The sequence below is a fragment of the Lagopus leucura genome, unplaced genomic scaffold, assembly GCF_019238085.1.
Source record: "Lagopus leucura isolate 7727_CA_CO unplaced genomic scaffold, USGS_WTPT01 Super-Scaffold_100019, whole genome shotgun sequence".
Lineage (NCBI taxonomy): Eukaryota > Metazoa > Chordata > Aves > Galliformes > Phasianidae > Lagopus > Lagopus leucura.
The window spans coordinates 8,608,203-8,635,610 of record NW_024962273.1 but is presented as its reverse complement, the minus strand read 5'-3'; the positions used below and the strand labels follow the sequence as shown (position 1 = coordinate 8,635,610).

At 41.2% G+C, this 27,408-nt stretch overlaps 2 protein-coding genes across 2 annotated transcripts in view; one reads left to right on the top strand and one right to left on the bottom strand.

Moving 5' to 3' along the window:
- LOC122183698 (glycerol-3-phosphate dehydrogenase 1-like protein) overlaps nt 1–12,751 on the top strand; it is a 14,292-nt gene extending 1,541 nt beyond the window's left edge. Inside the window, exons 2-8 of the mRNA XM_042877942.1 lie at nt 3,321–3,498; nt 4,879–5,019; nt 6,196–6,334; nt 7,386–7,498; nt 9,106–9,339; nt 9,494–9,600; nt 10,684–12,751. Of these exons, the coding sequence (XP_042733876.1) occupies nt 3,321–3,498; nt 4,879–5,019; nt 6,196–6,334; nt 7,386–7,498; nt 9,106–9,339; nt 9,494–9,600; nt 10,684–10,780 (1,009 nt within the window). The 3' untranslated portion in view covers nt 10,781–12,751. The remainder of the gene's footprint in view (nt 1–3,320; nt 3,499–4,878; nt 5,020–6,195; nt 6,335–7,385; nt 7,499–9,105; nt 9,340–9,493; nt 9,601–10,683) is intronic.
- Nucleotides 12,752–13,606: 855 nt separating this feature from the next.
- Nucleotides 13,607–27,180, bottom strand: LMLN (leishmanolysin like peptidase). The gene is made up of 17 exons (XM_042878009.1): nt 27,022–27,180; nt 26,808–26,905; nt 26,676–26,706; nt 25,920–26,002; nt 25,336–25,453; nt 24,735–24,904; nt 24,002–24,107; nt 23,676–23,770; nt 22,871–22,988; nt 22,057–22,164; nt 21,217–21,293; nt 20,991–21,101; nt 20,129–20,261; nt 19,393–19,552; nt 18,555–18,685; nt 17,622–17,832; nt 13,607–16,838 (listed from the first exon to the last, which is right to left on the bottom strand). Exons 1-17 carry the CDS (start codon nt 27,178–27,180, stop codon nt 16,744–16,746), a joined length of 2,004 nt encoding a protein of 667 aa, XP_042733943.1. The 3' UTR covers nt 13,607–16,743.
- Between the last annotated feature and the right edge of the window lie 228 nt (nt 27,181–27,408).

Genomic DNA, 27,408 nt, shown 5'->3' with positions numbered 1-27,408 from the left:
TTTTTTTTTTTATTTTTTACTTCCCACCCCCTTCTCCTTACAAAAAAACAAAACAAACCATTAACATACAAACAACCCCCACACAAAAAAACACAAAAAAAAAAAAAAAAAAAAAAAAATCAATAGAAGAAGGAGTGGCTGCTTGTGATCTGCTGAGAGTGCAGCATAGTTATAGCCCTGCTCTTCACCTTCCTGCCATGCAAAACCAGCCCACTGCTTCTTAATTGCCCACACACATGACATGTTTATAGACCACAGGTTCCTGTGCATGACATCTCTAATGCACGGTTTTTGACATGCAGCCATACCACTCCAGGAGCTCACCGCCGCACAGCTGGATCATTGCTGCATCTCCTCCTCTGTCCCAATGGATACAGCCCTCCCTGTCATTTCTGCAATAGCATTTCCTCAAATGCCACTGTTACCATGTCATTCTAGCACTTGAATCCCTCTCATGCCACACTCTTCTTCCTCATCCTTAAACACAGATGTCCAAGCCTACGCAAGTTGCTTATTTTGCTTCCAAGATTCTTAAGAGCCATGGCCAAACGTCTGGCATTGTTGATCAGCCAACAATTACTCTCTCGCTACATCCTCAAGCAAGCATCTCACACCACTTCCCAGGCTGCTCCTTCACCATAAAACATTCTCAAAAGCCAGTTAGTTGTTTTCCTTCAGAATGCAGTATAGAGCGCTGATTTTCACCACGTGTACAGACTTGCAAAGAGGTGATACAAAATACTGAGAGCCCAGACCCCTGGACGGCTCAGTGCAGTCTGCTCACTTGTCCTGTCTGCGTTTATCTCTTGCTTCCTACCATATGGATAGGCTGTAAAGTCTTTATGAACGAGAGAAATGTTTTCTCTAGTGTTTAAATCACACCTGTTTATAGCCTCTCTGACAGTACAGGTAATCTCAGCACAACACAGAAGAGTGTTTTCCTTTGGCAAACACCGTTTCCTTACATTCCTCCTGAATATTTGGGTGTCAGTTCAGACAACTGCACTCGAGCCTTTCCTGCAGCTCAGAAACGTGGCTGACATGTGATGCAGCGTGTCGCAATAGCTCGTGTCAGCCACAGAAATTCAGCAGCTCACGCTAGCTTACTAAGTCAACACAGTCAGGAGAATCAGGGCTGATGCGGTTAAGTAACACAAAGGCTACACCACATCTTGTAGCTGTCAGCCCAGCACAGGTAGGGTTCTGTTTATGTGAACTGTTGTCCAGTTATCTGTTTGTTAAAAGTACAGGTTTATTTCATTGTCTCACTCTTTGGAACATAAAAGCTCTTCTTATATTCATTTGGACTCTCTGCAGCAAAGAGCTAGCTTTAACTAGACACGTGTCTTTACCATGCACAGATGGCCAGGCTTTTTACAGAGCTGTACAGAAAGATGATTCAATAGTCATAAATTAGGCTGTGGAGGCTCCAACTGGATACTTAGAGTTTAAAAAAAAAACAAGCTATGAGAATGCTAAAGCACTGGGACAGGTCACCCACAGAGGAGAGAAGGTAGTCCCTGAAGAGTTTTTAATACTCAACTGAACAAACCCAAGTAACCTGATCCTAACTAAGGGCTCTTCTTGCTTTGGAGACGACTTCTTTGGTTCATTACAACCTGATAGTCAAAAGGTTTCATGGAGCCCTTTCAGCTCTAATTTTCACCAGTTCTAATGTATTTTCATATTTGCATATGTGAAAGAGCGGGTCTTATTTAAATTACACTTAATGAAAAAGTGGCATTTTCACTCACTTTAATAGAATAATCTAAATGGAGTTCTCAGTCATCTATGAATCTTCACTGAATGGTTTTAGAGAGAAAAAATAGCGTGGCAAAGTCTTTAGCATTCAAGTGTCCTTGGTTTTGTTTGCACAAGCAGACCTTCCATGCCAAGCCTGTGTAGTCTACTAAACACTGGCGTCACAGACAAAGCAATTCTTCTTTCCAGCTCTGAGCAGTGGGGACTGTGAGTTTTCGATGGCCCCATTAAAACAGCACGCTGCTTTTTGGACTGTACTGTTCCATAGCCATTTCCCCTAATGGCTACTAAGTGCCTTTAAACATTAAACCTTGTCTCCTCCAAGTTCCCAATTCCTTTAAGAGAAACCAAACAAAAATACTGTGGTTTATGAAGGTACCTTTACAAGTAATATGTCTTCAGCTCAGCGCTTATGTGCTTTCTTACTGATACACATTTATGGTACTGAGACACAAGTCAGCCTCAGCTCAGGCCTTGGTTTTGATCTCTGCTGGAGAGCAGGGGAAGATGACCAGGGCACAAAACACCCTACAGATAACAGGAACGTACTATGAACACATGAGCGCTCTTGAAATAAAGGTTTACCCTGAAAATGTTTACCTTACCATTACAAAGAACCAAAACAAAACAAATGACATTTTTTGCTGGTTTGGTTTTTGTTGATTTTTTTTAAGAAAAAAAAAAAAGATGGCTGCTCAGGATACAGTATGCAGCCAACACTCTGGTAAAGTGAAAACTTACCTCAGCGGGATTTCTTTGTGGTTAAAGATTAAAACAAAGCCCTTCTTCTTTGTTACCTATTGACCAATTAGCCTTGTGCAAAGCTTCCACATCAGAAATAGAGTTGAGCCAAGTTACCTCATTGGTTTCCCTTTGAACTGCTCACAGCGCAGACCTCACTGGACTTTGTCTGGAATGCACTTTATGCTACAGAAAACTGAACATATCTGAATCCTGCTCACACTCCTTATTGTGCACGTGTTCCAAGTGGGTCAGAGGATAAGAATGCTGTCACTGGAGCCCCTCTTTCAGTTGTGTTAGGTACTCCAGAAACCATTAGAGTGATCATTAGAACCACATCTCAAGAGAAGCCATCAAGTTCAAGTTTGTTTTGTTGTGACTCCTTATCATTTATCTCTTACATAAAACCCTTATTGCAGCTATTTGGTTATAGCTAGGGAGCTGGCATCTATCCGTGTTAGATGCAACGCACACAGGCTGTCACAGCAGGATCACCCGGGGTACTGCATTGCTTTACATTTGTTGGTTTTTATATTAACAACAATAATCTGAGGAGCAATAGATATTTAATTACAATAGTGCTTTTTTAGCATCCCACTTCCACTCTGCAATCTTTCATATGACTTCAGATTCTTTATTACATCTAGTTCTAATTGCTATGATTTTAAACTGAGTTTTTTGCTTTTATATAGAATAGTGAATAAGCCTTTCTGATAATCTTAGTAAGCATGTGAACAGCTTGAAAGCACAGGACTTTTATGAGATACTATGTTGAAAGCAATTTGTGTTTCCAATTGGCAATTTATTTTTTTTAAAAGGGGATCAGCCATAGCAAGAATTGTTGGCAAAAATGTCCAGAAGTCCAACAGATTTGATTCTACTGTCAAGATGTGGGTATTTGAAGAGATCATCAATGGAAGAAAGCTCTCAGAAATAATCAACCAAGAACATGAGAATGTGAAGTATCTCCCTGGATACAAGATGCCCAAAAATGTGGTAAGTTGGAAAAAAAAAAAAAAAAGTCACTTTTTTAATATACATTTATAAGGAAGGCAACACTGATTCATTCTGGTTTGCCACCTAATTCACTCCAGTATTACAAGTATGAAATATAACCCACTTCTGTGACCTCTGCTTGTCTCCTGTCACACAACTTCAAACACCCACTGTGCCAAGTACAGGTACGTAACGTGCCATCCTCCTCTCCAGCACAAATCAGCATCTCTCTGCCTGCTATTCCTCAAGCTATGTCTACACAGAGCAGACAGATTTCAAACCCACAACATCTTCTGGATAAAAAGGGAAAGCTACTGCTCTCCCTTCTTCTAAAAAAGGAAATCAACAGCATGACTAACAGCCATGGCTTACAAGGAGATGAGCAGGGAGCTATTGCTTCTTGGGTGATTTCAGGATAGCAGTGCATTACTACCATTAATAATGCTACAAATTCTACCAAAATATAAGGTATGTAATTTTTGCATACATTTGAAACACCAAATTATACCTTGCTATTTAATCAGCCTAGGTAATTCAATGCTACTGAAGCAAAGTGAGGCTTTCAGGCTGTTCAAGATTTTGTCAAATGTCAGTGAATTAAAGAAAGTAGCACTGCATTTCTAGAACAGCTGAGAACAGCCATAGTTGTAAAGGGAAGTTAAGATGCTGCACATGGTGGGTCTCCATGCCTGGAGAGTGGTTATATTTAGTACTATGTTTCACAGTACTATGTGCTGGGATTGCATTTTTGCACTCCCATGATTTGAACTTGGCACACAGTTCTCCTGGGTTCAGATTGAATTGCCATTGTTATTTTCACAGTCCTGGAACAGATCAACAAGCTTGTTTTCATCATCTGAGAGCAGCCTCAACACATCTCTAGCAAAGTCTCTGAGATCTCTACAGCATAGATCAAGTGGCTGCACTGGAGGAAGGGCCCCTCACATCTTCATCTCCAACTGAAAAATCACTTTTACATCTCATTGTTTCTCCACATTTTGGAGAGACAGAAAATCTCTCTGCACAGTTCTAGTGATGCAACCCCTCTGTCCTGGTCTCACGTGGCTGTTTTCCTTTCAAGCAGCCTTTCTGGCAGCAATCCTGATTCTTCAGTGAGGAGCCCCACTTGCTCTAAGGTTGCATACTGTAAGGCTGTGTGTCTCAGGGCAGTATTTTCTCCTATTGCAAGAGCAGACTTAAATTCCCCTCCTGTTTCCTCAGTAATCTGGCTATAATTATTGTTCTAAGTAACACTAGCATTTAGAGGAAGGTACAGCTTGCTGGTTATTAAGCACATTGCCTCAATGGTATTACTTTGCAAGGCGTGAGAATTCTCACCTGGTGCGAGGGGGCTCATTTTCCTTGTTATGCTTGTCTCAGGTGGCTGTACCAGATGTGGCTGAAGCAGTGAGAGGGACAGACATCTTAGTGTTTGTCCTACCACATCAGTTCATCGGACGAGTCTGTGAGCAGATGGCAGGTCACATAAAACCTGGAGCATTTGGGATTTCACTCATCAAGGTAGGTTGTCGTCTCCATAAGAATCAACCTGTAAGGAGTAAATATGTTCAACTAAAGGATAGGCCCTCAGCTGCATGCTCTGCATAAAATAAGCATTTCTTTCTTCTAGAGTGGAAACTCACAAAGACTCCAGTAGTCTCTCTGCTGTTCGTGTGACCAGAGAGTTGAAAAGATTGGGCAATGCCACTGGGCCAAGTAACCATCGTTATCAGTCATCTTTAGCCTGGATTAGTTCCCACTCAGGCCAGCACAGAGGTGAAAATGCAGAGAGAGGGCTGCATGAGCTGGTGCTGCTGCCAGGAGAAATGTTCCAACCTCAGCCTCTATTAACTGTTAAATAGAGAGAGCACAGGGTCTACGTGCCTGTCCTGTGTGCATGCAAAGCTGTTTGTGGAAACACTGCACAGGAATATTAATAACTTTGCAGAATTGGAGCATTTTCCATTTGTAAGGAAAAGGGCAATCGCTTTTTAAAGGCTAGAGCTGTCAGATTATCACTACATTCAGGGGAAATTCATATTTTATGAGAATCTCAAACTAAAAGTTTAAGCAATATAGTCTGCCATTTCTACTGGCTGTATTAAAATTCAATTTAAAACTGAAATATCAGAAATTTAATTGAAGTTCTCAGACAGTAATATCAGATCTTTCCTTTTTGATTTTCCCCTATCAAAATTATCTTGCAAGTAGCAGCTCATAGAGGGGATGGTGAGGAGAGTAAGGACATTCCTGAAAATCTACTCCTTTCTTCAGCTTCAGAAGAACTATGACAGCTCAGTACACTCCTTATACCAATGAAGCATTAAGGTTAATACTTCAAATCTTGCTAAAGAAGCCACTGCTTGTAAGCTCATTTTAAAAATATGGCTCTATACCACAGGAGTTTAACACAAAGGAAAAATGCAGCACAGGAAGACATCTCAGGGCAGCAGAGCTGCATGTGAGCCCTGTTTCAGGGTTAATGTTATTGCACTTTCTCCCTGAATTTCCCCTGAATTTGTGCTTAAAAGTACAAACACAGAGCATTTGGCTCTAATGGCTAATGCTAGCAAATACAAGACCCAAAATCTCCCAAGTACAGCCAGGCAGACCTGCAGGCAATTGGACACCTCCTTTAACAGCACTGCTGCTGCTGTCACTTACCTGTACTTAGCTTTTGCTGTTGCCTTTTCTCAGGGGATTGATGAGGGTCCTGAAGGCCTGAAGCTCATATCTGACCTCATTCGAGAGAAGCTGAAAATAGAAATCAGCGTGCTTATGGGGGCCAACATAGCCAAAGAAGTGGCTGATGAGAAGTTCTGTGAAACCACCATTGGTAACTATTGCAAAGGGAAATTTCATCTCCTGTCTGTGGCTTACCCTCACCTATGGCAGGACAGTGTCTGCAGGCAGCAGTGGGAGGCAGCCTGCAATGAGATATGTTGAGGTTCTGCACGATGCCATATGTGCAGTGTGTGCTGAACTCATCTGGGGGGAGCAGTTCCCTTTCCAGGGAGATGGGTGCTGGTGGGATCAGATCCCAAATGACAGCAGGTTCCAGTAGCGAGGCTGTGAGCTAATTTCATCCATTAAAAAATTACAGCATAACCCCATTCCTATTCGAGTTATCATAAGCTACCTGTCTGTAAAGCCCATTGCTGAGTACTGAGGCAGTTGATACACTGTGCAGTTTGTCTAGGAAAGTGTAATCAGAAGCTCAAACCCCCTGAGGCGTATTTCTCCATCTTTGTATTTCTCTATTTAATAAGAGCAGCAGTAACATTCTGTTCTTCCCTCCCTAGAACTGGGTCTCACCTGACTACAAGAGTTCACCCAGCAGTTTTAAAGTCCATTCATTTCTGAAGTCAGCAGAAATTAGTTTCATTCTTCAATAGCTGGTGGAGATTAAAGAAAAAGTTATTGCAATACTGTTCTTTTGCTGTGCAGAGGTTACAGTAATAGTGAAAACCATACCAGCTGGGCAGTTGTTGCTGGAAGAGAAACTAGATATGAATAGAATGAGACAGGATCAGGAGAGTTAGGCAATATTCATTTTCTTGGGGGCAGTTTACGTTCTGCTGGCCCAGCTTTAAGCCATGACAGGGCGATAACTGTGCAGGAAGGCTCGCTTGCCCCTTGCTTTTGGGGCCTCAAAGTGTTTCATTTCTCCTTATGGAAAGTCACAAAGCCCATTAGTAAGCAAAGCCAAGAAAGCTTACGCTGGCCTCCAGCAGCAGGAGCAAGCATCTCCTTTAGCAATGCCCAGTGACTGTGACCACAAAATCCAAAGGTCCCTCAGCCCTTACTTCAGGTTTCATTTCATTGTGCATATTGCTGTGCCACCAAAACATCACAGATGCTTTAACTTCCATCCTTCCTTCACACAGGGTGCAAAAACGAGAAACAAGGGCAGATCTTTAAGGAATTACTGCAGACTCCCAACTTCAGGATTACCGTAGTGCCTGACACTGATACAGTGGAGATCTGTGGAGCCTTAAAAGTTAGTGACTTCAAACTAATTTTCTTTTTTTTTTATCAGGACTAAATTCTTACCCCTGCCTGTGCCTCTGTAAGCCGCATGGTCTAACATTAGTCCTGCTGCCTTATGATTGAGTGGGCATGGACAAAACATGTAACATTTCCTGTGTCAGCTTTCCAATACAGAAAAAAAAAAAAAAAAAGAAAAAAAAATAAAAGATAAAATTTGCTTAAAGATATAAAGCTGGCAAAGCATTTCAAAATAGCTGGATTTTTGAATTTATTTTTAACAGAGTCACCTCTGTTTCTGAGGGAAGAATTTAGGCCACTGTATTTTCTTGTATATATGTTGTAAACATGTGAAACAAAGACTTCTTCTACATACAATAATTCCAACTAATAGCTTACTTCCATATTTCAAGTAGTGACCCACTAGAAAGCAGCACCAGAAGCACCACTCTGAGTTGGAAGCCTATCTGGACGGTGTGTAGCCATGCCCACATAGAGATCCCAGGCAGGGTCAGAAGAAATACCACAGTCATCAAGTTTCCATGTCAGGGGCACTAGAGTGAAATTTGGGCTTCGTTTCTAAATGCGCCAAAATTGAACACAGGCTACAACCTTTTGTAGTTTCTGTACAGTCTTTTGTATCAGAACAATTCATCTTTACTTGGAGGCGGGGTTTGATGACAGGTGAAGACTTGGTTTTGCTTAACCTAGATATGAGTAAGGTATTTACACTCAAAGATTTTGCCTCCAGCTACAGGCTGGAGTTCATTCAGTTGTAAGGGAAATTTCTGCTCCCCTTGAAATCATTGTTTATTTTAGCAAAGGCATTGCCAAAGCAAAATCAGTGGCATTTCTAGTAACATTTAACTCAAATACAACAAACTACACTTCTGTAGGGGCAGCAAATTAAAAGGTGAGGAGAGGGACATGCAGGACAAGGTGAGGAAACGGGAAGATTTTTAGGATCCCAATGCATTTGTTTAGAGCTGTAGGAAAGGCCAATTCTACTGACCATCCTTGCAGGCAAAACCAAGGTTTGGTCTACTGCAGTGTCAGAATATAGAACCAGTGAACTACAGACTAACAAAGAGGAGCTAGAAGGCATGTCTTCATTCAGGTTATTTTGAACAGTTCAAACAGAAATGAGCCCCAGCTTGGAACTAGCAGGAAAAAAAAAAACATTAATTGCACGTTGCTACATGATTGCAATACTACAATATTACACAAGCTGCTCTGAGATTTGCCCACTGGAATAACAGTGGGTGCTTTATAAAATCCAACAAAATCAAGCAGCTTTTGCTTGAAATGTAAAAAGACACCTACCTTCCTCAGAACAAATTCATAGGCATCGTGTTGTGTTAAAGAACTGTGGAGATGAGCCCTCGAGGGCCATGGTTAGTGGGCATGGGGGGGGGGAAGGAATTGATGGTTGGACTGGATGACTTTAGTGGTCTTTTCCAACCTGAATGAATCCATGGCTCTATGAACCTGGGGGCCCTCCTGCTAAACCGAGTGGAGGCACAGTGTGGAATTTTCTTAAAGCTTGCTCTGTATACCCTGATGAACTACACGTCTTACCTGATGGTTGCCTTTTTGTCTGTCCTGCATGGAAATTTTTAGAACATTGTAGCAGTAGGAGCTGGCTTCTGCGATGGACTGAGCTTTGGTGATAACACGAAGGCAGCAGTGATCCGTTTAGGCCTTATGGAAATGGTGGCCTTTGCCCAGATCTTCTGCAAGGGATCTGTGTCAATATCCACTTTCCTGGAAAGCTGTGGGGTTGCTGACCTAATCACTACCTGCTATGGAGGACGCAACAGAAAAGTGGCGGAGGCCTTTGCTCGCACAGGAAAAGTAAGGAGGATTTTGAAATATTTTAAGCTTAGAAAAAAGAAAAAAGAAAAATGAAATTGTTTGTTTTCATAAAGGCACTGTTAGCTGTTTACCTTTTTGGTAACCGCTGATGTTACAGAAGTATTCCCTCTGATCCAAGTAATCTCTCTTCTAGTCCATTGAGGAATTGGAAAAGGAGATGCTGAATGGACAAAAACTACAAGGTCCTCAGACTTCAGCTGAAGTCTACAAGATTCTGAAAGAGAAAAATATACTTGATAAGTAAGTGTTTTGATTTAAAACAAAACCTGACTCACCGGGTATGGCCACAAATTATAAACACTTCCTAACCTCCTCCTTGCTATTTGTGGTCAGCTGTCCTGATCATTTCCATAACAACTGCTTTCTACATCTTGGGCCACCTTTAAATTCAGCCAATTTCCTCATTGCCATGATCAGTAGAATAGGATGAAGGTAAAACAACATCAAAAGAAACAAGCCACAGACATATAATACACCAAAGAAGTCCAAACGAACTACCCAGATATCACTGGCTCACACCATGCAAGATTGAAACACATAGATGGAGTAAGGTTATGAATGTGATCTGTGGCTCAAAGGATTTATTATTCTCATTATACCACCATCATAGCTTGCAATACTGCTCCCAGTGCAAACAATCTCAATATAAAAATTCAGGAGTCTGCTCATGAGCAAACTATTTTACACACATTGAACAGTATGTGCAGATATCAATGCCTCGGTGCCACAAAAGAAGCCAATAATTCAGTTGAAGTAATACTTTAATTATTTGGATGGTAATATAGGATTTATAATTTGAAGCCTGTCCTACTTTAGCAGTACATATATTTATTTAAAATGATAAATCTATTAGAATCTAGACAGACACAGAAATTCTAAGTAGTACTGCCTTTAAAAAGAAAAGAAAACCATTAAGGCATTTTCTTTTCCAGTCTTTGTCTTTCAGACAGCAGTAATGAACACAAATTTATGCATTTTACACAGAGAAAGGAAAAGGGGATGTGCAAGTCAGGGTTTTTCAGTAAACAAGAGCAGAGGACAACTTTGTCTCTAAAACAACTTCTCTTTTGTCACTTCCAAAGTTGTCCTTAAGCTCCCTTGATTGTCCTAACCTCATTCCTACTGGTTTGTCTTCATGTTGCTCATTTACAATCTTCCAATCGAGGTAAAAATTTTACTGTAGCACAGTTTCTAGAGAAATAAAACATTTTCGGATACTTTTCTTCAATGTAAGAAACAAAGATAAATGCTTTTTCCATTACAAACAAAATGTGTTTGTGTGAACTTTTCAAAACTATTTTTCTTTTCCGATGCTTCTGTTAGGTTTCCGTTGTTCACAACCATCTACAAGATCTGCTACGAGGGCGAATCGATCGAGAATTTCATCTCGTGCCTGCAGAACCACCCACAGCACGTTTAGGAATTGGCTCTCCACACCTGGTTGTGTTCTCATCTTTGCAGGACTTTATCCACTCCACAGCAAATAAAGTAGACAAATAGATTGTGTGGCAACGCTTGCTGTAAGAGCAACACAGAATGTATTTCAGTATCCTCGTTCTGGGGGTGAAAATCTGCCTTCCAACGTTATATCCACTGAACAGGAAAATGTAAAAATCTGTTTTGCTTTGAGATAGCAATTTGAGCACTTGCCTGCAATTTCGTGTTGGTTGAAGACAGCGCCCCTCATAACTTTTGTAACAGGAGTTCAGTTTAGTTCTCGTGGACCTCAGCACTTTGCTTTCTAATAGTTGTTACAGAACAGCACAAGATGCAGTAAAGTTCAAGAATGCTTCAAAACAGGAATGAGAGTCAAAAGGTCCTACAGCAATAAGATGCAGCCACGTGGGCCAATACGGGATTCATAATTCCCCTCAAATACAAGTAACATAACATTTTGTATTTTTGAGATGTCTAGTCCTTCCTTGAACATTTCCCATTGTAAGGCACTTTGGAAAGACAGGTGCTGCTGTGCTGAGACACATGAATGTTCAGCAGATGTACAAAGAAAAGAGTTTCAGGGGTGGGGGAGAAAGGAAGGGCCTTTTTTATTCTGGACACAAGGAGCCTCCAATAGTAATCTGATTTCCTTACATCTATTGTATTGTTGAAAAACAGGAGAAGAAAAATGAAAGGAGAATGACCCAAAACATTCATGTGAGTGTTAGCACTTCTGAACAAGTGTTACCCACCGGTATTCGTAGTGGCTGGGAGGGGAAAGCTGAAGAAGAGACAGCTGGGACACATGCACAGCTCAGCCTGCAGCCTGTGCAGCGCTGTCACCTTGAGGACGCAGAAGCAGCAAAGGAGCACTCTGCATTCCCTGACTTTGCAGACATGCACAAAAATCGACCGCTACAGACGCACAGAATTCCTTATCCAATCGGATCCGAAACCGGGCTGCATTTCAGCTGCACCAGGAAACCCCCAGGACTGACACAACTGAACGGCATTTGTCTTCCCATGGACTGCACCACAGCAATGCCCCGAACCCACTGCAGAGTGGGCAGCATTCCTGAAGGGAGACAGCTCTCTCTGCTTCAAGTTTTACACACCGACTGGTTCTACAACCAGTTTTTAATTTTGTTACCAATGGCATTCATTTTTGAAACATCCAAGTTTTCTAAGCTACATCAGGTAGCTTTACCCAGCTGACGTTTTTCAGAGCTAAAACCAGTTGTGAAATAAAGAGCATCACATTTTCTAAGCTTTAATACCCTTTGGAAAGATTCATATTCAGAAAGAAGGCAAGCAAAATGGAAGAGTAACCTACTTTTGCATTGCTTTATCTGATTTTCCAGAAGAGCAGAGGGGAACACAAGGGGTTTTTTAATCTGTATTCAAATGACAAATTGGTTTGAAAAATAAACCAAAAAAAGGTTACCAAACCCTCTCCATGCTATGCTTTAGAGGAATATTACCATCTTTCATGTTTATCAGATTTATATATCATTGTGTATCAAATATAGAAATAAGTAATTAAAAAACAATAATTAAAAATCTCAGTCTTACAGCAAGGAAAGCTGGCTCAGCTGGTGGGAGCGTGGCTGCAGCACCCTGGTCCCTGCTGGGCAGCAGCAAAGGTTGACTGTGTGGAGGCAGCAATGGAGCCCATACGAAGACCCTGGGCTGGAGGAATGAGACTGCAATATCAAGTGAGAAAGAATTAAATACTGTGCAGTCCTTAACGTGTCAAATACATGAGGGTGGGATAGAGAATTCATAAACCTCCTTATTTCACAGGTGAGCTGAAATTCTCTACCTCATTTCTGAGCATCAAACATTTGACGGTCAAAGTTTCAAACAATACTTTCTCAAAGTGATCAATAAATGCAAGCTTGATGTAATTTCATTTAAAAAAAACTCGCATAAAATAAATGAATGTTGTGACACAGTCTCTATTGTGCTTATTGTTACCGCTAGCACTGTCAGCTCTCAAAGAAAAGGCCAAGAAGAGTCCATTTTCTACAGACATTTTTATTGATGAACATATTTTTTTCCTTCTTTTGCATGACACTTTTACACAATAAAATAAGACTCGAACTTCATAAATAACAAAAATTAGCCCTTATATCTCAACCCAGTCAAAATCTATGTAAAATAATTTGTTCTGTATTTACATTCTGTACCAAAATAAGAAACACATATTCAAGGTCAGCCAGTTCTCCCAAGACAGTTGTTTTATCTCCAAGGGAAACTTCACATTCTGAAGGCACCATTTACACTTTGGAGGTCTGACGGTGTAAGATGGCATCATTGAATGTAACAACACAGACCCCTGACCCAAAGAGTGACACAAGCAGTCATCCAGCCAAGCACTGAGCCAAGCCCAACCAGGCTGCAGGCTCCCACAGCTCACAGCCACGCATGGGACATGTGGGGAAGGGAGGACTATGCATCCCTCTCTACTGAAATGTATTTGAGCAGGAAGATTTGCACCAGTCTTCCTAATTAAGTAGTGCATAACAAAAAGAATAAGCTATGCTGCACCAACAGTCAACTGGTGAGCATCAAAGTTCAGTTCCAGTTATTAACCTGTACACAGAGCAGCCTCCCAGAACTTCAAGATATTTCAAGGGAAAGGAGCAGCCTGTTTCTCTGTCATTTAACTTGGTGCATACTCCAGACAAAAGCTCTCCTTATAACTAAAACACGAGTAAAATGAGTTCCTACAGTATCATACAGTATATATATATATATATATATATATATATATATATATATATATATAAAAATTTGAACTACTGGGATAACTAAAGATGACCAATTTACTTCCACAAGGAAACACGGAACCTGCTTTTATAACATTAAAACCGTGGACATTACATACTGGAAATGTAGAGGAGTCAATCCATTTATTTCCTAGGGCAGGAAGAGCCCAGGGAATAACGCTAACTACCCTGGTGAAAACGAGGCTTGTTTGGGCCATACCTCAGTTTTCACATCCAAGAGTTGCAGAGTGATGGACTGGCCATGACATGGTCAGGAAACCCAAAGCAGACGCCTGCAAATTTTGTATTTATTTCAAGCCAAAACAAACTCCTACTGGGCAAACCATACTTAAGGCTACGCAAATGACTGTTTTAAGCTACAATTTTAGCTGTGTTCTACACTAAAAAATGGCTTATGCTTCCTACTATGTTTATGTTGCTCTTAAAGACCTGAGGCGTGTTTTTACTTAATTCACCTTAAGCTGCTCAAGTTAACAACAGGCTAAAAGCTGAACTCAACGCCAGACAGAACTGAGGTAGGCAGTTTTATTCAGATCTTCCTTTTGACAGGCCACCAATTCACTGCCACTTTAAAGAGAACCTGACACATCCTCTGGCAGCACCAACAAGATGCAGCCACTAGCTCACTGACAGAACTGGTTGGATTCTGCCCGCTTCAATCTGCCCTCTCAACAAGTTGCATCCAATTCTGTGGTTCATGGTCAATTTAGGGGCTGCACGTCAAAGAGATTACAACTGAAATCTCAGATTATTAAGGCGTTAATAGTTTTACTTCACTGGATCCACTGATGCAGCTACTCAGCAGGTAGGACCGAACCTGGCTGCTAGCACTCCGACAGGCAGGCAGATGTTCCCTGTAGGTACAATGCACCGCAGCCTTTCTTTGCTCAAACACATCCAAATCCAGAAGTAGGGAAGCATCGACATTTTAAGCCATCTTTCAGTTTTCAGTCAGTGCTCAGAAAAGCCCTCGAGATAAACAACTGGGTAGAAGATAAAAAAATACTCACTTAAATATAACAAACTCCACTTACACATAGAGACCAGCATATCAAATACCAAGTGCAATAAATTAACACCATTAGAAATGTTTAACAGTTATAAAGTTAACCAGAGAGTTCCAACAGTGCAAATATTTCACAGTAAGAAAAAATAACCAATAATTTCTTTTCAAGTATAAAAAGCATTGCTGTTGAGTGATGCCATTTCAACTGTATTATTGCACAACAGACAAAAGACACAATACCAACCTCTGGGGCCAAAGATATATTCTCAAACCTTTACATTTTCAAGGAATCCAGTTACACTGACTGCTGATTGTGCACACCTTAAAAAGTTACCGGTGTTTGCTCATCAATTTGAGTGCTTCCTGATTCAAACTTGTACACATTTAAAGCATTTGATCCCTAATTTGTATTGCTTCTCAGAAACACCAATTAAGGCTAACCAGGCCTTGTTTAGCTCAAAGCAAACTGTGCATAACTTGCAGATCAGAAGGGAACTAGCCCAGTGCAATGTAATCTCCTAGCAATGTGCCCTCAGACAGTTTTAGCTAACAGCTTACTCACCTCACCAGTGTCATAAATTGTCTATATACTAGGCACGAAGATAATCTTTAGTGTCCTCACAAGTACAATGGAAGTTCTATTATTAAACATTAATCGTAGCTAAAGAAGTTACTCTTCCCATTCCTCTACCTTTCATTTTAGAAAGGAATCAAGCCTTAAAGAAGTGGTGTAACATCTTTCTCCCTACCTTTGTATTTTTAGTGCACTTGGCACATCTGCTCCCTTGTTGAGTACCTTCCCACAAATGAGAGTTATGCAACAGGAGAGGTAAGGGTTGGACCAAAAAGAGTTTCCTTGGCTCTAAGAGGCATTATTAGTAACACATTATGTAGGGTCAGGAACAAAGAAAAACATCTTCACAAGTGTCAGATAGAGCAGCTGTCCTCAGTGAGACAGACTTTGCTCATTTCCTTCCTCAAGCACATTTTGTCCCCTAAGAGATGAATTTTGTACCAAGGCATGCCTTGGCATATCTCAATGTGTCTGATTCTCTAACGTAATCCAAATGCCAATTATTTGGGTAGTTGAACTATCAACTACAGGTTCAAGAAAGAGAGGTGGAAGAAGACAGATTAGACTTTTCTTTACCTACTCAATACAGTTTTGGCCTAGAGAAGTCAATATGGTTCTGTAAGATGATAGCTGCCATAGCTACTGGCTACAAAAAAAAAGTGAGAACAACTGCATTAATGCTCACTCTAATAAAAAACAATGCCATGATTTAAGAAAAAAAAAATCAAATAAAATCAGAAAACCTATCCCAATTTTACAGGCTAGTATCAGTACCGAAATGCGTTTGTCTAGCAAACTATTCTGAGAATATTCAAATACTTCACATATTCCATTTCACATGCTAAACAAAGATGTGACTTCTAAACAGCTGTCATGGTCACTCTAAAATTCCACTCTGTGCATGTATGAAGGTTTAAGTGAAACCCAAGAAGATGCTTTACTGCAAAATTACACGAATTCTGAGAAGCCTCAAAGCTGCAGAATTCAGTTGTGGAAATAATTCCCAACACCTGGTCCATTCCATTCCATTATTTTTCCCTGTAAAATGTAAGAACTGACAGAAACCTCCCATACCTGCTTAGGTCTGAGTTATTACCAGTGATGATAATCGATTTTCACATGGCTTTCAACTAAACCACTGAGGTATATTTCCAGTTTGAGGCTGCTTTGCTACCAGTCACGCTGAAGAAAAAAAAAGAAAAAAAAAAAACAAAAAACAACAAACCAAACAAACTACAATCCCAAATTCTACTACAGCAGTTCTCCTTTCAAATCCTGACCAAGCTGCCAGGAAGGCTGGCACAGCGATCTTGTTAGTGTGTCCAAATCAAGGGTTGCAATTCAAGAAAATACTGGCACTTATTGAGATGACATGGAACGTTTTCCACCTCTCTCAGGCTCTGGCTGCTGCTGTCAGCACCTCCCTGACTACTGCCTGCACCACTACTCGCCACGAGAGATGAGGCTCAGGAGAAGGCAGCTGCCTGCAGAGACAAAGCAATTCAGTGCTCCACAATAAGAGGTGCAACACTGCAATGCATCATCTTGAAACATCTTCTTGCTCCCTGCTTGAGCTATGCGCAGAGGAATAATCCTGTTACCAGTGGAATCAAGTTAGCCATCAACAGCCAGAGGGTTACAACCAGGCTAGACGAGGAAGAGCACAAGTCTGAAACAAAGAACAAAACAGCACAAAGTTTCTATGTCGTATTTAAAGCGAGGATAAAATAACCAGAGAGCAAAAATGTATCTGCTGTCTTTGCACGTATTGGCACTGATTTATTTGTAGCTTTCAAGGCTAGCAATCCAGAGCAACCAAATAACATTACTATCCCTCTTATAGGTGACCAGTTTATTTTTTCCTTAATTTTTCCTTTTTCCTTAAATAATGCAATAGAAACAATACATCCAACAATTAAAGAATTGATTAAAGGGTTAAAAATAAGCCACAAATGAGAAATACTGTAAAGAATGTTCTCCTTCACTGGTCAGCATTTGAGAGAATCTATTCTTGACAAAATATTAACTGGTCATCGGTGAATTAAGCTTTCTTCTTCCTTCAGAAAGCAAAGTAACTCCTGCCACTTGTGCTCTGGACTACTGTATTAGTACTGTCAACAGGAAAATATATGAGTACTCCTTTTGCACTAAGGTGATGATTTTGAAGGTCATGTTATGTTCCCCAGAACAGAGATCTGGTTTTCTAAAGCTAGGTTTCTGGGATGATTACCAGAAGGAGACACGACAAAGTATTTATGTTTTAGATATATTTCTTCTGTATTAGCCACTAGAAGCAAAAGTATGACTGCCCAGCACCTTGCCACCTTGCTTTAACATCTTAGATCCTGGAATAGCAAGACCATAGCTCTCTTCCCATTCATTAATGTGAATCATCAGCGCTTTCAGATGTTTTAGATCAAGCCTCACTTCAGCACACCGTAAGACAACTTACCAATTGCTGCAGCTCTCGATAAGTTCAAAGCTGGAGGATCCCGCTCCGGGGGACAGGAGTCACAGAAATCCCAGCAGGAAGGGCAGATCAGATTGCCAACATGCATCCAGCCGTTCATCTGAATGCTCACAGTTAACACCTGACCTGAGCGGCTGCACAAGTAAGCAGTGTCCTTCACCCAAACATGCAGCCCTTGTGGAGAACAAGAAACCTTAAAATAAAGGAATAAAAGCGAAGTCTGTATTATGATTTACTAGAAATACATTTTTCCGTGTGGGATTTCCTTCAATAGGGAAATAAGATGCTCAGTAAGCAGTCTGTATACAGCATAGATTACCTGCATGTATTTTAATGCACTCCCAGCAACTGCCTAAAAAAATGCACTGACTGCACTCTTTCATGCAATTACACAGATGACCAATCGAGACTGAGTAAAATTCTGCTTCTGCTAAAAACTGCATTTTAGAGTCGTGCTGCCATTGAAAGAAACACCTCCAGTTGAGACACTCGCTGAGTGGTAGGAGGATAACGAGAAGTGCCATGTGCACAGTGCTTCCTGCCACAGACAAATCAAAGTGATTTAACTCATGTCAAACGTTGACAACAGACGATTTCAGCATAAGTATTCTCACTTAGCTGAGGAAAAAGCATCACAGAGATAAGACAAATGAAGCCCTTAGCAAGACTGGAGGTAACACACAGTCTGCCCAGTGGCCACACGCTTGACTTGATGTGCCATCTAAACTACAGACTTATGGTTGAAAAATACTTCTTCTCAATGCATGCCCTATCTAGTTATTTACAGGAAGAGAGGATTCTGAACCATGTCCAGGTGCCCCAACCCACACTGCATGTCAGACTTTTCTCCTTGATTTCCAAACAAACAAAAAACCAACAAAGCAAGAAACAAAGCCACGCAACATACACACTTACTTGGTAACATCCGCTACCCCAGTCAGGGTAACTGAGCTTCCTCCTGCACTGTTCCATGATAAAAGCTGATTTCTGAATCAGACATACAGAGTTTGGTCCATATTCTTCTGCACCATAGTTTTTGGTAGGATCTGAAGTGGAGAGAATATATTGAACTGCAATTTACTTCGTGAAAAGGAAACCCACATCAAACAAGCCTGCCATAATTAATGTCACTACAGTTAATTCCCAGTTTCCTTCTAGGATCTTCCAGACCATTAACCATTACTCAATCTGCGAATCATATTGTCTTGAAGAGGCAGTGCAAAGAAAACAAAGGCATTTTCCATAGAAGCACATGAATATGTTTGCCCCAGAGAGAGCCAGTTGTAACTGCTGGCTTGAGGAGGAGTGTTATTCATTTTGTTTTGAGAGAACTGCAGAGACGAGTAACAAATACCCTACAGGATTCTGCACTCTGCAATATTCCGAGTTAGGGACTACTCTGGGAGACAGACCCACGCTCTGCCAGTCTGCCAGCCTCCCTGCTTTGACGAAAGACTACAAAGGTGGAAAGCATGATTTTTTTCAGAGACTCAAAAACAATCAATCAACCCTCCACCCACAACCTCTGTCTTACATTTGGATCATTTGGGGATCATCTCTTTCAACCCTTATGCAATTTTTGTATTTCATGTATACTTGGGAAGAAAACACCAAGTAACCAAGTGCAATGCTTCTCACTCCAGCACGCAGGGCAGTGTGACACTAATTTCACATCCAATGACTTTGGATTACAGCAAGACCTTCCCAGATAAACATAGTCTCTTAAGCACCACATTAAAGCCCTGAAACTAACCTGGTTGGTTTTCAATTATTCTGCAGTCTGAGCTGCGTTGAAATTCACCACTTAAATGCCAACTGAATTCTTGACTGAAGGGACAATAGTCAGCAATTTCTACTGAGCCACCATAGTAAGGCAAATCTTCTGCTGGTACTCCACTGAGATTGTCAAAATACTGCCAAACAAAAGAGGTAGCTAAGCAGTTTGTACAAAGACAAGCCTACAGCTGGGTTGCTTGTTTGTTTTTAAATAGAACAAATCACTACAGCTGTAAGAACATCAATTACTTCTCAGGAATGCTATTAACAGACACTTATAATACCCCTGAGCCAGATGAGCCCAAAGTACTTAAGAATACATAAACAACACACTGGGATTCACATGTCCCTGCACTGCCCCCTGTCCCTTTTTGCAATTATAGCTGGGATGAAACAACAAATTCCATAGTATGCAGCAACATAAGGCAGCAGATGAGGTGAAGAAAAGCTTCTGTTACACACTAACATTATCATCTGAGATTTGCTTAAACAGATGAGCAACATCCTTACCACCTTCTTAAGGTCACAAGGCTTTATTTCAGGCCTTCATACTTCTTATAAGAAACTGAGCAGACATTTTTCACATTATCTACTCTCACCTACTAGTTCAGAGAAAAAAAAAAAACAAAAAACAAACAACAAAACCATGCACCTGACTGCATAACACAGTAATGCAAATGTTTAGTTATTTGATAAAGTAAGATCCACAATACCTGATATTCCTGAGGTAAGTGCTTTGGAAACTTCTGTAAGTTGCACACTGCTACTGCTCTTTGGTCCTGTCTGCAGGTTAACTGCAAAGGGTTACCCCTCAAAGTGTCACAGTATGGACTGATGAGTTGCCTCCTCAAAGAAAAATAATTATAATAACCCAATCAGATTAACTGCTTCCTGTAATATAACTACTGTCTGTTATATATACTGTCTGTAATATAACTACTGTCAGCTGTCTGTTCCTGCCCTCCTTCACACCTATTCAACCACAAAGAAGCAGGGGTAAACTGTCTGTTATGAGCTGGCAATACTATTTGTCTGGTTATGAACTTCCTAATTTCAAGAACATCAAGACTGCCAAAGTCACAATGCACTCAGTTTCAATGACAGTGCTCTGTAAACCTTGAAGTAAAATGTTTACAAACCAAACAAGGCCACCAGGGAGCAAATTTATAAGTACTGTAACAAACCAACAAAGAAGGCTTTGCTTTGACATGGGTAACACACATTTTTGGTGCTTTAAGTAAATTCCAGCAATGCAAAACACTGCTAGCTGCATTTGCAGTTTAAGATGACAAAGCTACAAGAGTTGTGTAAGTCCCTCTCCAAAGCACAGTTCACTTACAGTAAGAGTAAACACATTCCACATTCTAAGACATCTGGCTCTGTATTTGTTGGGTAAAGTATTACTGGTCTTAATACATTTCACGTGCTCTTTCTTGAGTGCATTCTGAAGATACTTCAAAGAACATTCCTTGCATATTACTTCTTGTTGAGTTTCATTTGAAGAGGGCAAATGTAAACGAGCATCTGCTTACTACTACTCTTTTTTTTTCTTTTTTTTTTCTTTGAAAGACTTACTTCTGTTTCTTTTGATCAATCCAGAACTTACAGCTCTTCATTACGAAGTCACAGCCTTTATTACGGCCCCAATCTAATTTCTCTGCCATGCTGTAATTTGCTCTATACCACCTGCAAAGTTATTTTGAAATGAAAATACAGTTATTTGAAAACTAGCATCAAGTAAAGCAAACAACAAACACACTTGAAAAAAAAAAAATCCATTATCATTCATATTAACACTCACCCTGTGTCTTCCATTAATGCTAAGGTGATCCTGGAAAACACTCGGTTCTGCGTATGGGATCCAGTCATAGCTTCATTCTGAAAGTCACCAGATACTATTAGTAAGCTCTTGAAAAATCAAGAATTAAGAAAATGGCTTACTATGAGAAAGCATTTTATGTTACAGCCACTCAGTGAGGGTCATTGGAAGTTCCAGTCCCTTACTATAGACAATCCAGCTCTTTAGATTATCCTCATTCAGCTGCTTTTGGTCTCAAAAATGCATGTTTTTTCAAGTTTACTTCCATGAAAAGGTCTGTCCTAAAGCATTTACAGTATTGTTCACCAACAATGATTAGATGGTACATCTTTGCCCAAAATAACACATAACTCAGCATTACAAATAAAAACAAGCTTGGGTGTCAGAAGGGAAGTGTTTCCTTGGTCAGCAAGGTTCTGGAGTAAAGATGGGAAAAACTTCCCCTAATGAGACATGCAGGTAAAGACAAAAATCCAGACAGTGACAGACTGAATGATCAGAGATAATGAATTGGATGACACAATTGAACTGAGTCAAAGGAATAGCCCTTCCCCCTAAAAATGAGGCCTTCTCAAAAGGGCAAGCAGCAGATAAATGGGACATTTCATTTTTCAGCAGTTATCTCAAACCCATATTCTGAGATTTAGCAATGACATATAAATAGATTCATCTAAAAATTGGATGCTTGTTTCTAGTTAAGCAGTTTTAGCTATATTTCAGTGAGCTTTGACACATCCATGTTTTTGAGGCTCCAGTATCACTATAAAACCCAAAATAAAAGAAGGGGGAGCAGGCTTTTCTATTCTTAATATTAGCACCAACCTCCAACAACCTCTTCTCCCAGTGATTGAGCTCAGTGCCCATGCCACCCTGATTTTCAAGCTCCATTCCCTCTAGGATTGGACAATCAAAATGTTTCCGAGCTTCTTCCTAGAAAGAAAACATTTCAACACAACTCTCAAAATACAGAGAAGTAGTCATATACATTCGTCACCTTCGAGAATAATCTTAAGAAACTCTTTCAGCATTTTCCTTTCAACTATCTTGTTTCCCTTCTCATATAAAATACTTCTCTTACTGAGATGCTTACTAAGCCACCTGGCATCCCAACACCAAGCCTAGCAATTTGCCTACTTATCTTCCAGAAGCAACAAGCCATTAAAGCCTGGAAGAATAAAACAGCAGAATTAAGTGAAAATACTGTGTGAATGCAAAAGACTAAGTTAAAAAAAAATAATGTTGTTATTTTTAGCACCACCACCACAACCTGTTTCTGAGGAACACCGTGGGGAGGGGGGACAAACAAAGTTTTCAGTTAAGAAGCACTGTACGTCAACTAGTTTTGTGTGAAGAAGTGTGTTTTCCAGAAGGTCTGGAGACCTTGAAAGGCATCACAAAGCTAATGTGACAGCACCCATGGGCACTGCTATGCTCTGAGCAGTTTGGCCAGCATGGACAGTTTCCAGAAAACAGACTTTTGCCCTATACACTGCGTTACATTTGAAACAAAGTGCATTTTTGGCATGACATATGGTGGTATTCATATGGTAATGAATAACATTACAAAAGTAGAAAATATTCATGACACTGAAATGTGAGAGTAACCTTCACATGCAAAGTGCAACTTAACACTTACAACAACACGAGGTGTTATCAGAAGATGAACAGCATGGCGCAGCATTTTGCCACCACGTACATCCCATAACCTCACTGCTTTCTGAACAACCTTATCACTCCACTGATACAAACCTAGGCTGTAAGAAGAGTTTGTTAGTTACAGATCTTTCCCGTAAATACATGCAACTATTCAAAGTTCCATTTCCATTAAAAAACATAATGAAGAATAATCTCTATTTCTCATTCTTTATGAAGTTTACATTGACTTTGCAATGCTTCTCCTCTGTAAGGTACACATTTATTACATGCACTACCAACAAAGATGACTCACTACTAATACTGCTTATACCTTTAGACTCAAGACACATTTTCTGCAGTTATCAAAAATGTACTGCAAATTGTTTATTCAACAACATCATCATCACACATTAGCCTACAAGCACTGTAATTTCTGCTGAACTACAGACAAGGAAAAATACATGCCTTAAAAAAGAGTGACTGTATTCAATGCACCAACACTGAACAGACTACCAAAAAATGCAAGACCCAATCCCGTAAAGTGTTCAGAAAACATGGGTAGTTCTAATGTTTAGCTACAAGCCTTCTGATAAATAAAATCCTGCCTCGTTATCACCCCTATGCATTACAAGGTAAGTGTTTAATGACAATGTAAAGGAAGACTAATATGATTTTTTTTTTTTTAAGCACGAACATAATAAACACAGAGGTATTAAGATGGCTTTTCAGCAGGCTGACAGTAAGAATGTATCAGACAACCTGAAGACATACTTCAGTGTACTGAGAGGTCCAAAACCAATCAATACCTTTCATTAAAAGGAGGGAGTCCATCTGCATATCTTGCTGTCAAAGGTTTTCCATCATCATCACGATAAAATGCAAACAGTCCAGCAGAAAAACCCTGCAAGTAAAGCAAGTAGTAACCTTTGGTAAGACATTCACACAACAAGTCCAGTGCCATGGAAGTGTTCACATTTGCAGCAGGCACACTTAAACTGCTGCACCTCAAAGCAATTAATGCATGAGTTGAAACAGGCAAAGTCAGAGCTTTACCCTCACCAGACATCCTTCTCTTCCAAGAAGGTAGCAGCACAAGTTTGAGGGAAACGCATTTTATAATGTCAAACCTTACCAGTGCATGGATAATCTCGTGTTTCACTGTAGATAACATGCCAACAAATTCCTGAGGTTGTGTTGAGATCATGTTTGGACACAAGTTAGCATACCCTGCTATTGGCCTGCAAGACAGTTTTATAATTGTTTTCAGTAAAATAGCAGCAAATTCATTTACCACAACAGAAGTAGGATCACAAGATAAAGTTCAGGCAGTAACAGTGGAGGATTACTTTTGATTTAAATACCTCAGCTTTGCAAGCTGAGCTTTATTCTGTCATTGCCGGTTTTACATGGATATAACATTAGTCTTTATTTCAATGACTTCTACTTTGTTATCCTATACATAATTGTATAATCAATGGATATCAAGATGTTACAATCACAAAATAAACAAGAGAGTTAGGCAAAGTGGACAATGATAACAAGAGAGAATAAATGGAAGGCTTACCCTTATGCTGGGCTCACCACAAAACACCAGAAGGAGGGATCTCCAGACGAGATCCTTCCCCACTGGTAGCAGCTCTTAAATAGGTCTAGGAGAGGTGCAGCCAGGCTCCACCCCTTCCGGCAGCACAGGTGAATTGCCTTCACCTGTGCTCCTCTGGCTGACTCATGGCTCGCCTCAGGTGATCAATCAGAGGTTCAGGCTGTGACTCAGCAGTTCCCATACAATAACATAAGTAGACAAACTCCACACATAAGCTCCAAGTTTAATTTTTAAAGAAGTTTGCAGCAGAGAGAACACTTGCCTGTCCATTTCAGCTTCCAGTTGGCAGTAGGCTGCATATGCAATGATGTTTTCGTGGCCACACCTTTCAGTGGTGAGAGCACTGACGTAAAGGACAAAGTCAGCATCTCGAACCCCTTCTTGGTCAGGTACGTTGGAGAGCTGCTCATTCTGATTGTACACCCTGCATTGCTTTGACAATGTTCAGATGGAACCATTAAAATATATCTGCTATGACAGAAATTTTGTATTAACAAACTACAGCTAGCTTGAGGCCAAGAATAAGCCCCATCCTAGGACAGGTGAAGATGAGAAAACTCCTTGCAACAATGCTAAATAAAACCAGAGCCAGGGAATGACTTACAAATGACTAGCTCTCATGATTGAGAAGAGGGGCTTGCCAAGCCAGATGTCCCCGAAGTAGCACACTTTGTTTCCCATAACAATTAGAAAGTTCTGGCTCACAAACAGCATACATAAGCAGCCATTGCTGTACAGTCACTCATACTTAGCATCGCCTGTGCGTGATCACATACACACAGCAAGCAATATTAATGTTTTCAGTAGTTTCCACAACCAATAGTACTTAAAAAGCTAAGAAGCACCGAGATAGCTCAGAGTACCTGGAGGTGTTTTTCTGGAACGATAACTGGCCCACATCGTGTGTGGTTGGCACAGGCCCCTCGGCAGTACCTGTGAGGGTCAGCTTTCCTCCTCAAATACTGGTTCGTTGCACACTGCCTTCAATCAAACATCAAAGACAGACAGCACCATTTTAGAGTTTAAAAGCAAGCATAGCATAATCTTACAGCATCCAATGGCACTACAATACAAATATTTAACAAGGCAGTATTGTAAACTTTCAAGCTGAAAAACATTAGTTATGCTATCCGGAAGGTACAATGCCTCCAGTTGTTAATGGAATATTCTACAGGTTCAAGGAAAGATTAGGAATAGGTACATAAATGGGGTAGACTAAAAAGGAAACAAGCAGCACGTATGCTCTTTATCATCTCCAAATACAGGTGCTGATCATGGAAGGTTTGTTCATTTTCCTCAGGTAGTATCACCCACCACCACTGAACCTCAGGGACCACTGGTCTGAGCCAGGGCATTTCTTGTGCTGTTACTATATTCTTTTTTTAAAGTCTATACTTAATGCTAAATACCAATGACAGTACTAGACTTTCAACAAAAGTTCACATACCTGCTTAGCAAGATAGTACCTGTGGATTTGCGCACTTGAAAAGTCTTCTCCAAGTAAGAGATAGCTTGTGGGAAAAGTTTGTTCTAAATAGAACAAAACCAGAAGTCACCCAGTAGCAGTGCAGACAGAACTTGCAAGCTTTAACAACCAAGCTACACGAAACGTGCTAGGTGCTGTGGCTTAGAACAGCAGAGATGCAGACTTCCTAACGTCTTCCCACGCAGTTCAGTGGTTATAAAATCACAGAATTGTTGAAGTTGGAAGGGACATTTAAAGGTCACCTGGTCCAACCCCCTGCAGTGACAGGAACACCTACAGCTCCATCAGGTGCTCTGAGTTCAGCCTGACCTTGAATGCCTCCGAGGCATGGGAGATCCACCACCTCTTGAGGCAGCCCATTCAGTGCTTCACTACTCTTACTGCAAAAAATGTTATCCTTATACTCAGACTCAATCTCTTCTCTTTTAGTTTGAAACCATTTCCCTTTTGCTATCACAACAGACCTGCTGAGAAGCCTGGCCCCTTCTTTCTTACAGCCCTCCATTAGACACTGAAAGGTCGCTCTCAGGGCTCCCAGCAGCCTTCTCTTCTCCAGTGTGCGTTGTTTATCACAGAATCACAGAATGGCCAGGGTTGGAAGGGACCTCAAGGATCATGAATCTCCAACCCCCCTGCCACATGCAGGGCCACCAAACTCCCCATTACATGCTAGTTTATAAAAAGGAAAGAGGGAGAGAAAAAAAAAATGCCACATACCTTTATAAGGTGTCTTTTCTCCGGCAGCAAACTATATTAAAAAAAAAAAAAAAAGAAAAAAGTTATTTTTTTCGCCAATAGGATTTCTGCTCGCAGATACGCGGATAAACCGCAGCACAACGCCATACTCACCCCTCAACGCTCCTGTCGTATATAATCTTAATCCTCAGACGCTGATCCACGCTTCTCTTCAGGACGTGGCTTTCCCTCAGAGGAACCCGATAGACCACCTGCCCGGAGAGGAGCACAGTGCTGAGGCCCCGCTCCCTCCGAGCCGAGCCCGAACAACCGACCCCTCGCACCGACCTCCCCGCCCCGCACCGCCCGAGGAGCCCCGCGGCCGCACCTCCCCGCGGCCGGGCACGCGGTGCTGACAGGACGAAGAGGAGAAGAAGGGGGAAAGGCCGGCGGTGCGGCCGCAGCACAGCAGCAGGGCGGCGGTGAGCGCGGCGAGCAGCGGCCGACGAGCAGCACCGCGGCACCCGCCGCCCGGCTCAGCGGCCATCTTGGGCTGCCCATCTACCGCGTCGCCATGGAGGTGCTGCCAGCCAATGAGCGGGCGGAGATAACGGACGGGGGCGGGGCGGAGACGGCCGGCGATCCTGATTGGGTGAGACTCTTCCAATGGGGAGAGGGAGGGAGGGAGGGAAGGGCAAGGCGGCGGCGAGCTGAGCGGGGTAATGCAATGTAATGCAGTGCAATGCAATGAACGGTAGCGCGGTAGGGGGAGGGC